Raw genomic sequence first — 17,466 nt, forward strand, 5'->3', positions numbered from 1 at the left:
ATTTCCCGGCTTATAGTGGAAAAACTGCAGAAACCCTGAACCTTTTATTTGAAATCCATTTATTTTAAAATCCACTTTGCTTCCTCATCCTTCTTATCATCATTCATTTAGTTTAGGAGTATTGACAATTTTACAAAGCGACACAAGCTGCAGTGTTCTGGTGTTTTTTGTTTTTGTTTTTGTTTTTTTTGTTTTTGATTTTTTTTTTGCATGAAACGAGAATAAACCTCAAACGACAACATTGGAAAAATATACAATATATATATATAGTATCTGGGAAGGGGTTGTGAGTGAGCCCACTCTGAGCCTTATGGCTGGCTTCTCCTTCCAGTTTTCCGTTCTTTCCAAGCCCCTCCTTCCTCATCATAGTTTGAACTGTGCCACTCTCAGGTGCAAGTGCCCAAATATGTGTCTCAGGAGAGCCAAATGTGGGGTCAGTAATGTGGGGAATGTCCACAATGAGAATGGCAGAAGATGAAGGAACACGGGAGGCAGAAATGACACATGAGGGAGGAGAACATGTACAAGGTGAGGGAAGGAAGAAGTTAAAGTAAGACACCTCCTCCTTCCAGCCATATGTTTTTGGGGATCCATTGGACGGGTGTTTTAAAGCTCCTAATAGCGGTGAGAGCTGTCTCTTTTGCCAATGATGTGTCGGTCATCCACGTCATTGCTGTCTGGGGAGTCCGGTGTCTCCGAGTCAGTGCTGTCATCATCTTCCTCCATGTCCTTACTAGCTCTGCCCTCGCTGTTTTCTGCTGCCCTCTCCTGGCAGCTCTGGTAGGACTGTGGAGATGAGACATGTCATAAGGGGAAGGATCTGGCAACCCAGGCCCAAGCCTCTGTGACTGCTCCTTACCTCCATGGGGTTGACTATGATGGTAAGGGCTGAGTCGTCCCAGAACATGTCGCTATCTTTGCTGCCAGTGCTTGTGTGTCCCCCTGCAGCAGCCCCTGGGACCTCTTGCGCCATTCCCCTTCGGTGCAGGGAGTGGATGCGCAGGATGCCCAGGATCACCATGAGTGCCAGGAAGCCCACACACACCACAATGATAATAGTGGCTGCACTGGGGACCACTTTGGAGAAAGAAAAGATGTGGTTACAGTCTCTCACGTAAACATGTTTCCTATCTGACCAATGCCCAACCTGCAGGATCTAGAGCTGCTGGACAGAATGTGGGGTTTTGGTCTAAGCAAGAACATGTCCTGACTTTTCTGCTCCCCTGGGCACAGGCAGTTCCTGCCTTTGGCTGCTGTATCCTTCCGTGAGGTTTCCCAGGATGCCTAGGTCCAGGCGTTTTCTAATGTCAGCTTGGCTGTAGACTCTGCATAGCTTCATCTACAGAAGTTACCAGAATATATCATATAGTAGTTATTTGTCATTGTATCTGCCCATTGGGAGGGAGAGGTTTTCACTAGAAAGAGCCTCTAAGGGAATGAGGACAATTTTCATAGTGTGGTACTGTGTAAGGCGTAGAGAAAGAAGGAACCCAGACGTGTGCTTTGTACATGGGGCGTAGTACCATGATAGCCTTCTAATTTAGTGCCACAATCAAAGCCTGGCTCCTCCACACGAGAAAACTTGAAATTCATCTAAGAGCCTTAGACCAGCTCTCTCCTCTTTGTTCTAAGCCTGTAGGTCAAGCCTTCACTCCCTAGATAAACCCATTTCCTGGAAAACTTACCCAGGCCCTCCATGGATTTGTTTTGAGTAGCTCTATAAAATAAGGACAACTTTTCCTACTGCTTTTGCTGAGATCAAGCAGAGCTGGGGAAGGGCGCAGCAAAGGGTGATTTTTCAGCACTCTCCCAGTAGGTTGTCCCTGCAGTGATTCAGTTCCAGCTGCACGGCTGGATCAGCTTCGGGTGAGCTGCTGCAGGAAACTGCAGTAAAAGCTAGAAACAAAGGTGCTTTCCATGCTCTCTACAACAGGGGGCCAACACCAACAAAGGTTCAACTCTTCAACTCATCCACCGATCTGCCTGCTACGCCATTGGCCCACACGCTGCTACTGCCATCACAGGCCTTTGCTGTTATGCCCCCTGATGACCTGGATGTTCCTTTTGATCCAGGCCCCATAGACCCTGAAAAGGGGACGGATCTGTTGCACTTCGATCTGGGAGGACCCGAAGGCCGAGTTGCTGAACAATTTAAAGCGAGACATATTGTTCCCATGACTAGCCCAGGAACTCTCTAGTGACTGTAATCAAAAAAATGAATGGAAAGTGATTCTATGATTCAACAGTCCTAGAGGTTTTCAGAAGAGCCAATTAGAATCATAGTATCATTAATGTTGGAAAAGACCTCCCAGATCGTCTGGTCCAACCATCACTGTACCACCAGTATCACCCACTAAACCATACCCCTAAGCACCATGTCCAACCTTTCCTTAACATCCCCAGGGATGGTGACTTCACAGCCTCCCTCGGCAACCCATTCCAATGCCTCACTACTCTTTCTGAGAAGAAATTTCTCCTAAATTCCAACTTAAACCTCCCGTGGCACAACTTGAGGCCATTCCCTTTAGTCCTATCACTAGTTACCTGTGAGAAGAGGCAGACCCCTACCTCCCCACACCTTTCTTTCAGGTAGGTGTAGAGGGCAATAAGATCTCCCCTGAGGCTCCTCTTTTCCAGACTAAACAACCCCAGTTCCCTCAGCCACTCCTCATAGGACTTGTGTTCCAGGCCCTTCACCAGCTTCGTAGCCATTCTCTGGACATGCTCCAGGGCCTTGATGTCCTTGTACTGAGGGGCCCAAAACTGAACACAGTACTCAAGATGCAGCCTCACCAGAGCTGAGTACAAGGGGACGATCACAACCCTGGTCCTGCTGGCTACACTATTCCTGATACAAGCCAGGATGCCATTGGCCTTCTTAGCCATCTGGGCACACTGTCGGCTCATGTTCAGATGAGCACTGACCAACATCCCCAGATCCTTTTCCTCTGCACAGCTTTCCAGCCACTCTGCCCCAAGCCTGTAGTGTTGCATAGAGTTGTGGCCAAAGTGCAGGACTTGGCACTTAGCCACGTTGAACCTCATCCCACTGCTCATTGACCCAACCTGTCCAGGTCCCTCTACAGGGCCTTCCTATCCTCCAGCAGATCGACATTTCCCCCCAACTTGGTGTCATCTGCAAACTTACTGAGGGTGCACTCAATTCCCTCATCCAAATCATCAATAAAGATATCAAAGAGGATGGGCCCCAACACTGACCCCTGGGGAACACCACTGGTGACCAGTCACCAGCTGGACTTTACTCCATTGGGCCTGGCCATCCAGCCAGTTTTTAACCCAGCAAAGAGTGTACCTGTCCAAGCCATGGGCTGCCAGCTTCTCCAGGAGAATACTATGGGAAACCGTGTCAAAGGCCTTGCTGAAATCTAGGTAGACTACGCCAACAGCCTTTCCCTCATCCACCAGGTGGGTCACCCCATCAGAGAAGGAGATGAGGTTGGTCAGGCAGGACTTGCCTTTCATGAACCCATGCTGACTGGGCCTGATCGCCTGGATGTCTTGCACATGTTGTGTGATTGCATTCAAGATGAATTCTGTTCCATCACCTTTCCTGGCACCAAGGTCAGGCTGACAGGCCTGTAGTTCCCCAGATTCTCCTTCTTACAGAAGGGCGTCAAAACATGTTAGACTCCTTTCATGCTTATGGCACAGAGTTGCCAGGACAAGCCAACAAATCTTATCTCTAGCCTAGCTTTCAGGCATCTCTTTCGTCTGTTTTGGGGGCAATAAATATCTTTTTGTCTTTTTAGTGCTATCTCCTGTATTTTTCTGCATTTGTTGATCACCACCTGGTCCCATCTCTCTTTAGAGCAGTGGCAGTCTTCATTGTCATTTGTCTCCTGCTGTTGAAGCTTCCTTTTGAAACTACGTTACCCAGTCCCACACAGCACTTTTGCAAGATGCATGAATGAAATAGTATGAGCTCACAGTTGCTCTTTTTAGGTAAGTAGTAGGTTTCAGACTGCTTCTGCATCAAGAAAGCAACGCACCAGAGGAGGATAATTGTTTCATCAAGCTCTAAAACACAATTTGACACAGACTGCAGTCCATTTGCTAATGAAGAGTGGGACAAAACAGTATAATGAGAACTCAGTAAGATGTGTAAAAGGAGTCTTCAAGGAATGTCCTGCTATAATTTCTAAAAGGATATCAGAAAATTAACATCCTGACCTAAAGGAATAAAACCAAAAGATATGTTACATACTAGGGTTGTTATGGGTGCTTGCCAAGCTGTGGCCAGATAGCTCTGGGGGTAAATGATGGCCTCGATGTATGAACTGCTGAGAACTCAGAATATGGTTAGGATGAGCAGCTCGGTTCATGTTGTGGAGGACATTCACCTGCAAAAAGACCAGAGTGAGAGATTCAGCCCTGTGTTCACTGTGATAGAGCCTACACTGAATGCATTCCTGTCCACAGTGATCTCCCCATGCATATACAAACATGTATATGTGCATGTATTGATCTTGTACCTCAACGGTAAACTCATTGCTGGAGTAGCGTCCATTCATCTCAGTGCAGGACAGGTGAAACTTCCTTTCATAAAGAGCAGCACCATGGTTGATGTGGTATGAGACCTGGCGTAGTATTTCCTCATAAACTGCAATGCTCTCCACCCCTAAGACCAAAAAGAAATAATTGTTGTAGGGTCAGGAAGCTCCTGTTTCAAAGTAATCTGGTTTAATACCCCTGTAGCAACTAGGAGCTACAGAGGAATCCAAGGCTAGGTTAATGGGAAGGGACCAGAGCTGGAGCTGTCTGCAGATGATCTGATGAAATCCCAGCTTGCACTGCTAAAACACATTTAAGGGAATAAAGGATCAAGAACAACCACCCTGTTAAATTCTGCACAGTACATTACCATTGCACCAGTCCACAACCTCTGGGATGTGCTGTCCCCCAGTCATTTCACACAAAATACTACTGGCATCTAAGAAAACCAGACCCCAAGGGCAATGGGACTAAGTCAGGAGGAGTGATACAAGCCTGAATCACAGCTCAGATACCATATTCCAGCACCGTGTGCTGGAGGAGTCACCTCCTAAGGGAAACAGCCTGGGACTTCAAAAGCCAGGAGTTCAGCACATGGTTATATCTCAGTCTCACAAAGTACACCAACACATTGCTTTAAGTGCTTCTCCCAGTGATGCCTGACAGACAGTGAAAGAGGCATAAATAGACATCTGTGGCCAAGGAGGACATACCTGCGATGGTGAGGTAGGCAGAGGTGTTAACAAGCTCCAGGCCCCGCTGCTGCAGCGCTGCCCCATCCAGGAGCAGATACTCCCTCTCTGGGTCCAAGTCATCTCCTACCAATGAGATCTCACAGCCATCCAAGTTGTGCACAATCTCATCTGACATTCGTGTGTCTGTCACTGAAACGCAAAGGGAAAGAGGAAGGCCAGAAAGCCAGTCAGCCAGGAATTAAAGCAGGAATGGTACCCACTTAGACATACTCACGTCGTAAGTAATGACTTCTTTCTCTGGCTAGCACTTATCTTGAGTAAAATCACTGTCAGTCTAATTACTTGCTGGAAGAGTCCCCCTGGTTCTAATGACATTATTTACGTATGTGACTAAGTCACTCATATTTTGGAACAACATACTATTATGGGACTTGTTCATGGTAACATATCTTGGCTGTAATGACTATTGGCAATGGCACTCTGAAAATTAGGAATTTTCACACATTCACAGACCTGGAGTGCTTTTGAAAGCTCTCCGTTCTCACAGCTGCTGGTAACCTAGTTTGAGATCTTATCTAAAATGGCAACCACTATAAAGACTAATCGCTTTCAGCAGGGGGAAGACCAGCCTTCTCTAAGAAGCTCAAGCTGCTGAACAGAAAGCTAGGAGCAAAAAAATCCTATTAGCAAAAGAGATGCAACAGAAGCAAAAGGATATGTGGAGCATAGAGTGCAGAGAAGTAATCTGAAGATGATAGAGGGAACTGAGGGAAAAGATACTTTAGGGTGTGAGGAAACTGACGGGGAATTCAAATGAACAAATGATGCAGGAAGAAATCACAAAATCACAGAATATCCTGAGTTGGAAGAGACCCACAAGGATCATCACATCCAACTCCTGACTCCACAGAGGGCAACCTAAGAGTTAAACCATGTATCTACAAGCATTCTCCAAACATTTCTTTAATGCTGATAGACTTGGGGCCACGAGCACTTCCTTGGGGAGCCTGTTACAGTGCCTGACCACCCTCTCACTGAAGAGCATTTTCCTAATACCTAATCTGAACTTCCCCTGATATATCTTTGGAAGGGGGCAAGAAATAAGGGAAACAGGAGGAGACTGAGGAAGTGCAGGAGTGGAGAAAGTAACAGGCAAGACATCCAGTGCTGGATTCAGTAAAGGGAAATGTAGGCAAAATGTAAAATGGATTAGGAATGAGCATGTGAAAGATGGAGAGAGTGAGGCAAGGAACTGTTTGGATGAAAAATGTACAGGGAGGAGCAGAAAGGGATAAGAACCAATTAGCCTATTAACACACAGTGTGCCTTGCTTCTGTATTTATAAACTCTCTCCTGTTTTGGGTGCAACCAGGGGTTCTACTTCCTCTGCAGAACAGCAACACTTGCAGGTTTTTCCATTTTTTCTCTGACTCTCCCCATACTACACTCACCAGTACCATGCCAATTCTCATCCTTCTTGGCCTCCACCTGGTGAGAAATAGAGCAGGTGATCTGGAGGTTGGGGAAAAGGGGGACCCCATCAGGAGCCTCAAAGTCTGATGCAGTATGAGCAAAGTGGGCAGTGCCACTCAACAGGATCTGGGGGGCATCAGGCTGTAGCACCACAACGTAACCTTCCACATCAGGAATGGAGACACAGGACTCTTCACTGAAACACCTGAAGGAGAGAAGCAGAAAGCATCAGTTGGCCCAGCTTTCCACCAACATTGTGAAAGAGTATCTTCGGCCCATTTCTGTCAGTGAAGGGAGTATCTTTTTTCTGGTAGTCTTCCTAGAGATTCCCTGTGGCCTGCTGTGCAAGACAGAAAGGTATGGTAGGAATCACTGCCTTTCAGGTGACTTGGTCATATCTGCACACCACAGAGAAAATTAAAACCAGCCCACATGCCTGAAACACCATCAGCAAAGGCAGAAGTTCTGCTTTCTGCATGGACCCTATGACCCCAGTATCAAAGTACCCAAATGGACCCCAGTATTAAAGTACCGAAATGGATACTTTAATAATTATTTTCAGAAAGGCTCTTACCCATTTCAAGACCATCACTTAGAATTTAAATACAAGGTGAGATTTAATTTTACTCAAAAGTGATGTAATCGTCTTGCTGAACCTAGACAGGGGCGCTGCTTTGTCCACTCACTTGACAGCAGTGGTGAGCCTGAGTGGCCGGACTCCAGGGGTAGCAAAGCGCAGTGAATTCATGTAAGCCACATGCTGGATTGCATGGTTGAAGGTTTCCACATCATCACCCTCCAAGGTGAGCAAGGACTGAGAGGGGTTCACATGAACCTAGAAGTGGACAAGAAGAAAATACTTAGTATTCCTTAGCAAATGCCAAGAACCCAGGCTATGAGAGACACAAAGGAGAAAGGTGGGGAGCTGTCTGAGGTGGGGGAGCAGGCAAAGTCCTGGGAAGCAAGGCTGGGGAGGAGAGTGGAGGAGACCCATGCAGGTTGGACAGATGGGCATACCTTCATCCCTTTGCCCAGACTGTCGAAGTCACTGTAATCAAGCCCCTCACGGCAGGCATACAGGCATTCAATAACCTCCCGGCTCTCCAAGCTACCAGGGCGCACAGTGAAGCCAGCCAAGTAACCATGGAAGTAGTGGTGTATCAACAGAGGATCTCCTGAGGGAAACATGGGACGTGGAGGGTGTGAGAGACATGGTGAGGAAGAGAACAAAGACAACAGAAATGTGAGGGACACACAGTTGTCTCCCTTACAAGAAACATAGAGAGGCAGATGACTGCATGGGACGTGGAAGAGCAAAGACAACAAAAGCCACAGTGTGAGGGACACAAAGATGTTAAGGGAGGTAGGAGAAAACAGAGGGGTGCACAGAACATAGAAATGAAAAGACAGTAAAAAGACAGACAATACTGAAGTAAGTAGATGACAATTTTGGAATCCCAGGTGGGGAAAAGACCAACAGAAAGACCAGGGCAGTGACAGGTAGGTAGCATAGAGAAGTTTCTGCTAAACCACTGAATGCCAGATGGAAACAATTTCTTGTCCCCTTCTCACTCTGCTTCCTGTGAGGGCTTTTAAAAGAAACTGTATGTTCCACAGATAGTTAGGGATGAGGTGACATCTCCTGATGTCTCCAATGACTATTGTGTTCTTCAGAGACCAACTTTAATGACCAGGCATGAGGACACTTTCTTCACATGAAAAGCGTACTCCATTTCTCAAAGCAGGCTATAGTCCTACCAGCATTTTCATGCTCTACAGGTATCAAGGACCAATCTGCCAAATAATAAGGGTTTTCCTCCCAAAATGGCAGGAGGTGGCAGGACAGGATCAAGGAGCTGTATAAGGAAGGCACCATGCAAGAAGTGATATAGTCATGCATGGTGAAGAGGGGAAGAGAACCACCTTCTCTCTTTTCCCTACCTTGTACGGTATCAGTGGAATTCTCATTTCCCTTGATTTTCTCTTTGTTTTTCTCCTCTGTAAAAGGAGAACATTCAGACAAGCAATTATACATTGAAAGAGGGTAGTTACAGCGTCAGGCATGTTTCTGTACAATTACCCATATCAGCCAGTGCAAAAGAACAGCTCTGGACTCATGTACCAAGCAGTGCACCCTTCAACCCCAGAGACAGCAAAACACAGATGAAAGAGGTCAGTGTCCCCCTCATAAAGGGATGTTGAGGCTGTAACTAATACAATAGGAAAATATAGGGCTTTTTTCCTCCTTTCCCAGCAATATCTGTTCTAGGAATTAAGTGATTCCCATTTATGGAACATGGTCCTTGCTGTGTTCTCAACAAGCCATGTTCTCAGCACTCCTTTGAAATTCAGATGATTTCAGAAGGGTGTTCCAAACTGATTAATATTTGTTGGATGCAAAAGGCCAGTAGAAAGCACAGACCTGTGGGAAGATCCCTGTGCATGGAGAAGCAGGACTACATTAAATGTTTGACCTTACTAGCAATTTCTGGGGAAATGAAGTCAAGGAGCAGGCATATTCCTTTAGTTTTCATAGGACAGAATCACAGAATCATTAAGGTTGGAAAGATCTCCAAATCATCTAGTCCACCCATCTCCTACCACCAATATTATCCACAAAACCATGTCCCTAAGTTTTGTTCTGCTCCAGTCTTACAGGAAAACTGAAAGACCTCAGACTTACATCTCCACAGAACTGGTTTTAATCTGGTAGTGGCTTAACTACATTCCTAACCTGATCTTTCTTCTCCAACCCAACCCCTGCACAGACTGCTTTGTGACTTCTCCGTAAAGAAACTCAAGACACACAAATCACCATCAATACAACTAACAGTGTAAATAATGACCTCTGATCTCTGGTGAAAAACTTTGACAGAAAGGCCAACACCTGAATGAGGTACAGACTTTCAACTCTCCCCTGCATGAAAGCTAGTTAACTGTCATCACATGTTCTACTGCTGCTGTCCATAAAGCTGCCATTGACGCTTGAGTTATTATTACCATGGCCTGCTGGTTTGGTCCATAAGAAGGGAAGGAACCACACTGGCTTTGGTGACAAGGCAACAAGATGGCTGCAATGTTGTTTGCATCATTTAGTACTGGACACCATTTTTCACCTCTTCTGGCTCTCCCTCCACTCCTTTGTTTCCCACATGGAAACAGCATGGCTCAGGGAGTGGGCACTCACCAGTCCAGCAGGCTCCAATCATGAGTGAGGGCTCCTGCCGAGGAGGATGAATGAGGCCATTGTCATGGATGAGGGCAGGGTCATAAGAGACACCATCCACGTAGAGTGTGACAGTAGGGAACTCAAGATTGAGGGCGTAATGGTGCCATTCATCATCACAGACCTATGGCATACAGCAGAAGAAGGAATCAGCAAGGGGAAGGAGGAGAAAGAGCACTGAGAAGAGGTAAACATTTGCTCACCTGCTCAAGCTTCCAGAGGAACTTCACAGGCCTTGCACTCTCCAGCAATGGCCAGTAGAGGAAAGCAATTCGGCAGCCATGCACAGCCAGAGAGTAATGTGAGTAGCCATCCTCTGCCAGGGGACAAGCAAAAGGCATTACATATAATACTTCAAAGCCAGAGCCCGGAAAAACGCACTAGCCTGCATGACTGGCACTCAGCACTGTGTTCACAGTGGGCTTGACTGCTCCCAGAAAACATGGAGGCTGAAGAACCTATGTTCCTAAGGAGGGACCCCTTCCCAGGCCCTGCTCTGGAACACAGGGATTTCCACCTGCATGGACAATGCCTTCTAACAGATCAGCATCACCTCCCCAGGAAAAGTGTCTCACCGCTCTGCACCGTACTGCAGATCACCGTCTCCTCTTCCCGCCTGCCTTTGCTGGGCACTACAGCATGTTTCATCCATACAGACAGGGTGAAGTGGTCACTCAGCCCCTCATGGGCATGCAGCCCGTTCATCACAGGCACCTGGGCGGCCTGGCTGCCGTTGAACCAGTAGATGAGGCTGCTGTCCTGGCTGTAGTGCACTGAGAGACGTGCAGTCCAGTTCGCTGTGGGGCTAGGCACAGGCAGCAAGTCAATCTCTCCTGACGCAGCACCTACCAAGAAGGGAAGGAGTCAGGAGTCAGGAGCACAGGAGTCTGAGAAGCCTGGGATCTAGGGCACAGAAGAAGAGGGTGGCAGAAGGCTCATTGTAATGTCCTAGAGCACAGGGAGAGGAAGAGTGGCCTATAGGCCTTCTCCTGTCTGGAGGAGGATGGTGACTTTTCCATCTGTGCCAAAGGATATCCCATAGACTCTGCATAATGAGATAATGCACAGAAACCTCTGGTTTCCCAGAAAAGAAAGTACAGGGAGCCCCTTACAAATATAGGCAGGGTGCCCACAGGGTGCCCGTGCTCAATACAGCACGTGAGCTAGGTGTCCTCAAAGCCCTGCTGACTACAGCAGATATGAGGAGTGTGTCACAGCAGCTTTGCTGTGTGAGGCGCAAAGGTATCACCGTGAATCCCTTCAGGGAAACGGGCAGGGTGCTTTGCTGCTATTGCCCTTCATTCAGGAAAGACTTGATTCACCACAGAGTTTGCGCAGTGACTTCTCGGAGTAGTTATCCCGGTCACAGCCCTTAGCCACATGGTTGGTCTGCAGCTCCACCGTGGCCTGGATGTTCCACAGGGGCTCATCGCAGGTCTCCAGGTGAATGCTGGGGAAGAGCGCGAGGCTGCCTGCACCCGGTGTGTACTCAATCCTTTTGTTCCAGCCTAATGAAGAAGAGTGACAGAGAAGAGAAGGGTTAGGTCCTGCCAGGGACCCAGGGCCAGAACACTTGGCACACACAAATGGCATCTATGCACCAGCCCATAAACAGAGAGATTTTTGGCCCCTTCTGCACTGAAAATCAACTTTATGCAGCTGGTATCAGTGCAAGGGAAGATTTCCTGGAAGCACAGAAAGTCCAAATTCTCATCTTCTACAGCTGGTGCCAGTGTAGCACCAGTCCCTGGATTTTCAATCTCTCATCAGGCAGAGCGGACATTTAGCTGTGTTGATTTCCCCTTAATTCCATTAACTTAGCTGACCCCTGTAGGCAGACAGCACCTCTGAAAAAGCCAAAGATCCTCAAGATGAGCAGCCTTGAATGCAATCTACATTTAATTCTGTCTATGAGACTTATCAAATACACAGTAGTTCACAGTAATCTAAGAAATTATTTTCCCATGTTCGGTTGCCTCCCAGTAGCTTTGTGGTACCTTAGATGGGATTGGTGGTTTGGTGCCAGAATTTAACCATGTATGTGTATACAAATTTATATGTGTATACACAGACATTTTCAATCAGTAAGTTTAAGTAGTTTAGCATAAAGGCAAGACAAAAGCATGTCTGGAGGTTTCATACCCTGCCAGCTGGGTTTGCAGGTGGGTTTCACCTGGATTTCCACTTCAGCATCATCAGAAGCCCGCTTCTTTCCACAGTCATACGCTGTTACTGTGAACCTGTAGAGACGATCTCCACTGTACTGCAGCTTCTCCGTGTTCTCAATGTTCCCTGGTTAGCAACACAAAGAAATCAAGGAAGAAGAAAGTCTCTTCAAACGTATTGCTTCTAGTAATCACTCTATTTTTGATCAACTACAGAAACATCCAAACAAAGGCAGAGTTCCCCCACAGTGCCACTCTGCTGTATGCTATAGCATCCCACAAAATGGCTGCCGAGTCTCTGCGTGAGAAGAGAGAGATGAGAAGTACTAGAGGAATTGTGGTTCATGTATCACAGTTCTGCCAGCAAATGGGACTGGAAGAGGGAGAGCAGAGGAGAAAAGGGAGAGTGATGTGCTCGTGGCAGGTTCAGATTCTTACCGTCATTGTCAATCAGAAAGGGAATATTGGGGGTCAGGATCTCGTAGTAGCAGATCTGGCTGTACTGCGGTGAGCAGTCTCCATCAATAGCTTCCACGCGCAAGATGCGGTCGTACAGCTTTCCCTCAGTCACTGCGACACGATACAACTTTTCCACAAAGACAGGAGCAAACTCATTCACATCATTTACTCGAACGTGCACTGTGGCCCTGATGCAGAGAAACATCAATAAGAACTTACTGTTTGATTAGGAGCCATACACCACCCAAATTTCAGATTACATCACTCCCATAAAACTCCCAGTCTGACTTCAAGATGTCAAAGGCAAGGACAAGGAAAAAGACCTGGTTTTCAACCCAGCAATGTTGGTATATAAGAGCTTGTACTATGGTTTCCCGTCCCAGAGGAAGACTAAAAGGACCGATAATGTCATCTGGACCTTCTGTCTGTATTCAGTAATGTAAGGCACCACTCAGACACAACTCTCAAGCAGTCCTTGTTCCTGTTGTATTTACTCATGTGACTCAGCCAGTGCACAGGACCATCACATTTGTGTTTGGTCTTATTCACATGTTGAGTTACAGCATCATGGCTAGAAAAAAAAATAACCCTGGCTAAAGGAAGGGCCCCCACAGCATTTTTCACTAGCATTTATGTGACAGATCACATTTTGTAACGTGTATTAACGACTGCATGGACTTACTTGTGTGACTTCTTGGTATTGGCTCCATCAGGTCCCTCTCCACAGTCATAAGCCTGGATGGTGAATGTGTGCTCTTTATGTGCTTCACAATCCACTGGTTCCTTGGCCCGGATCAGTCCCTCACCTGTAGCTTTGTCAAGGATCACAGCTTCAAAAGGCACCCCTGCCCCATGGATCCTGAAGCCACAGATTTCACCTGGCACCCACAGGTGGAGAGGAAGGGGAGAAGAAAGAGGACTGAGGAGAGCAGGATATGCCCCCTTGCTTCCCACTCCTATATGTTCTTCCTTTCTAACTTGCACTCTCCTTTCTCCTTTATTATCATCTCATTGCGGTGCAATTGCTGGTTTCCTAGGAGTTCCTCCTACCAGTTCTTACAGACATCCATGATGTAGATTGCCCTCTACTGGAGGCTGCTCCCACAGCAAGAACTCTTGCCCAGCATCAAGAAAAACTAGAGGCTACAAGGCTTAAGCTAGGTGCATGAGGGGTATACTGTCAAAGTACTGAGAGAGCACCTTAGTTCATCTCTTCACCCCTCAAGGAGGAAAAACAGGCCATATATTTCAGACAGACAGCCAAAGCAAGAAAATCCATGATGCCTCATCCATCTAATACAGGACGTGCACAGTATCTCAGGGAATTACAAATAAGGTCACCTAAATCCTAGAGTTCAGCTCACAGGGACCCCTTTTTCTCTCCCAAAGCTGAGGGGGCTTGCATGAGGGAGCTCCAGGCATGAGGCAAATGCTAGGAATAAAAAACCTTGTAAAAGCACCGAAGCACTAGCTGTACTTTCAGGGATTCGTGCTTCCTGTGAGGGATGTGGAACTGCCAGCAAATCGTGCCCTACCAGCTTCCTCCAGCCCTCGTAGACACAGAGCTGTGCATGTGATCTTTGGAAATAGCAGAACTGCGTCAAAAAGTAGCTGGCTCCACCCTCAGTTCCCCTCCCTAAGGGAAACAGCTCACAGGATCCTAAATCAAGCTGTGCCCAAATTGGCTCCAGACTTCACTGGGGACCTCCTCCAAAATGAGGTTTGGAGGTGATCGTTTCCTGAACAGTCTCCAGCACGGGGATGAATGTGACCCTACCTCTGTCTCCCTGCCTCCCACCCTTCCCAAAGCTGCTGCCCACCTACCTGCGTAGCGCAGTGGAGCATCTTTGTCCAGTGCAAACAGCGGTGGGTTGAGCAGGACTGTGTTGTCATTCTCCATGATGATGCCCTGATATTCAGCTTCAATCCAGGGTTTGTGCTTATTTGCTGAGGCAAATTTGGGGTAAGGGATGGAGCAGAGGAAAGCATTAGACGAAAATGATAGATTTGGTAGAAAAAGAGCAGCATATCATCCAGTGGCAGGTAGCAACCACCCCTCCCCACCTTCTTCTCTGGAAATAAAGAAAGCTAAAGTAGGCTGGGAAGAAACAGCTATTTTTCTTTAGTTCTGTTCTACCTCACTCCTGGGGACCTCATCCGAAACAACGTGCTCCTTCTGGCCTTGTAGTTACCCTCTTGTTAGAAGCACGTGGAGAGGCACTTGGGTGCCCAGGAAAGCTGGAGCAATTAAAAAATGAAAGCAATAGACACGAGTAGTCTGACTCTGGAGCAAGATTCCAAATGCTAAATCCTTTAGGTCACTGAAGCCATAATGAAAGGACCCAGGAGACACCTTCCCTTGGGGTGTCCCCAGGGGATAAGTCTTGCACGCAGCCATTACCACCTATGCCTTCCACCCTCTGGACTAAGGCCAAGGATCTAGACACGTGTACCCAGGTACACTTTTTCAGACAGTCACCCTACACGTATAATAATCTGCCGAGTCCCTTGCTCCTTCCTTCCCCACTCCATGGTGAGCACCATATTCCTTTGGCCCCTCCTTGCTTAGCCCGTTGGCTGGAGCCCAGCCAGGCTTGGCATGGAGGCAGCCGCCAGCAGGAGGCTCTGAAAAATGTCACGGGCCCAGAAATAGCAAATTAATCTTTATCACATAGGCTCCAGGGCAGGGAAAGGGAGAAATAAAGGGGGGGGGGGGGGGGGGGGGAGGGGAAAAAAATCGTTATAAATTAAAAACCCCTCCCCCATGCCCACTCCCTGCCAAATGGGCCTCAGAGATTACATTACATGTCCTAGTTACAACCCCCATTCCCAGATAATCCCCCACTCTCCCACCCCCTGGAGACCAAGATTCATTACAACCAAGCAGTACTCGGAGCACAGCGTGGCTGGTGTGGAGTAGGATACCGAGCCCTTCCCCTCAAGGGCACTACTTCCAATACGTGGATTCATCCTCTGCAGCACACGTACTGCCATGGCGCTTGTGTTGACTCAACAGGGACAGCATCCCCTACCATCGGTCGCTGCTGCCCGCCAGGCCCAAGCCGTGTTGCTGGAGCTGGGTGATGGGCCAACAGGCAGGACTGCGGGTCGGAGCGGGGGTGCACCAGCAGGGCAGAGCGGGTGGACGCAGCTCGGCGGGGAAGCGAAGAGTGTGGGCTGGCATTTCTCTCTCCCCGTATTGATGAAGATTACAGAGCATTGCGTAGGAAACCCGGAGAAACATCCATCCTGCTCAGTATGCAGGAGGAATCCTTCCTGTGTGCGAGTGCCCACGTCTCACGCCACCCCTCCGCTGCCCCCACCAGATTCCACTCGGTGTCAGTCCCAGTCCGTGCACCACAGCACCGAGGTGGGAGTCCAGAGCCACAAATGCCAAAAATGCCCTGTTGCTGGGGTAACAAGCTGATGGTAGAGACAGAAACCCTTTGCTGCATCCACCTGCACCTCGGGAATCACAAGTCTGATTTCCTGGTGTACGAGTTCTTGGGGATTAGAAGTGTATTTGGGGAATATTTTCAGGACACAGACTCCTACCAGTTTCAAGAAAGCTCCTATAAAACCGAAATCATTTGCCAAAGGTGGGTACCTTTATATTTCAGCATGTGAATTCACAAAGGTGAGAGAAAATACAGAGCACAAGGGGCCTTGCCTTGCAGCTGGGTCCCTTGGAGCCCGAGCAGTACAAAAAAATGCCCCTGCCAGCATCAGCGCACACAGAGCCCTGTGCTGCACCTTCTGTCCGTAGCTCTGTCCAGAGCGCCGAAAACACGCTAATATGTCACATTCCCTGATGACCCTTGCGTGTTTCAGATTCCCCCACCCCATCCGGTTATTGTCTCGCTGACTCCCCTAGAATGAATTTCTCATGCCTGCGTCTACAGCCACCGGTCTAGTAACCTACATCCTTCTCCATCACCCTACGTGTTCACAGAACATCCGCATGCAGAACATTAGAGCTGTAGCATTTGGTTTCGGTCCCTTTTTTTTTTTTTTTTAATTATTATTTTATTTAGCACGTAAGATACTGCCTTATGTAAGCAACCTGCACAGTTAACACGTACCCGTGGAATAATTCCTATTGACAGATTATGGATGCATGAATTGGAAAATGGAGATAGAGGATGTGTTTCTGAGACAAGAGGGATCTGTGGGGATGCAACACATCCCCTCTCTGCATGTTAAGGAAGGAAAGCTAAACCCGCACGGCAAGAACTGAAACAAAAGCAAGGCAAGCGGGTGGAGATGGGGAAAACGAGAAGGGAATGCTAAAAGGAGAAAGAATATAGGAAAAAAAATAGGTGGTAAGTGCTGGATGGAGAAAGTAGAGGGAGGGGACAGGGTTAGGGCGCTTGAAAGGGCAAAGAAAGCCTGAGAGGCTGGGGACCCTCGGAGCCCCCCTGGCAAAATGTGACAGATGACAGCGGGGAGCTGCACCGCAACCGCAGATGGACGGATGGACAGATGGATGGATGGATGGACAAGTGGATGGATGGATGGATGGATGGACAAGTGGATGGATGGACGGATGGATGGACAAGTGGATGGATGGATGGGTGGATGGACAGACGGATGGATGGGTGGATGGATGGATGGATGGATGGACGGACGGATGGGTGGACGGACGGACGTACGGAGCTGCCAGACGCCGCTCTGCCCGCCGCGGGGGGCGGCCGGGGGGTCCCTTCGGAGCTCCGCAGCCCCTGCCCCGCCGCCGTCCGTGCCCGCGGCGCTCCGCTCACCTTTGTTGGCGGCGCCGGTGGGCAGCGCGGCGCAGAGGCAGAGGAGAGGCAGGAGGACGGCTGCGCGGGGCCGCGGCTCGCCCATGGCGGCGGCGGCGGCGGCGGCGGCGGGTGGCAGCCCGCCCGCGGTGCTGGACAGCGGCGGCCCGGCGCGGCCTGGGCACGCCCTGAGCTGC

The 17,466-nt window shown here is 48.4% G+C and overlaps 1 protein-coding gene across 1 annotated transcript; it reads right to left on the reverse strand.

The window, feature by feature from the left end:
- Positions 1 to 42: 42 nt before the first annotated feature.
- On the reverse strand, positions 43 to 17,427 carry CLSTN3 (calsyntenin 3). The gene is made up of 18 exons (XM_035313706.1): positions 17,291 to 17,427; positions 14,355 to 14,477; positions 13,213 to 13,408; positions 12,510 to 12,718; positions 12,049 to 12,198; positions 11,229 to 11,414; positions 10,482 to 10,751; positions 10,110 to 10,222; positions 9,868 to 10,030; positions 8,622 to 8,678; positions 7,698 to 7,855; positions 7,367 to 7,515; positions 6,659 to 6,885; positions 5,226 to 5,396; positions 4,494 to 4,639; positions 4,226 to 4,361; positions 860 to 1,077; positions 43 to 786 (listed from the first exon to the last, which is right to left on the reverse strand). Exons 1-18 carry the CDS (start codon positions 17,373 to 17,375, stop codon positions 616 to 618), a joined length of 2,928 nt encoding a protein of 975 aa, XP_035169597.1. The 5' UTR covers positions 17,376 to 17,427; the 3' UTR covers positions 43 to 615.
- Between the last annotated feature and the right edge of the window lie 39 nt (positions 17,428 to 17,466).

Source organism: Oxyura jamaicensis, chromosome 1, assembly GCF_011077185.1.
Source record: "Oxyura jamaicensis isolate SHBP4307 breed ruddy duck chromosome 1, BPBGC_Ojam_1.0, whole genome shotgun sequence".
Classification (NCBI taxonomy): Eukaryota; Metazoa; Chordata; class Aves; order Anseriformes; family Anatidae; genus Oxyura; species Oxyura jamaicensis.

Excerpts from the sequence above, each read along its gene's own strand:
- CLSTN3 (XM_035313706.1), bottom strand. The coding sequence starts at position 17,375 with ATGGGCGAGCCGCGGCCCCGCGCAGCCGTCCTCCTGCCTCTCCTCTGC. Across the intron at positions 4,640-5,225 it reads TGCCTACCTCACCATCGCAG|GGGTGGAGAGCATTGCAGTT; the intron begins GTATGTCCTCCT and ends TTTTGGTCTTAG. Across the intron at positions 4,362-4,493 it reads GCAATGAGTTTACCGTTGAG|GTGAATGTCCTCCACAACAT; the intron begins GTACAAGATCAA and ends GTCTTTTTGCAG.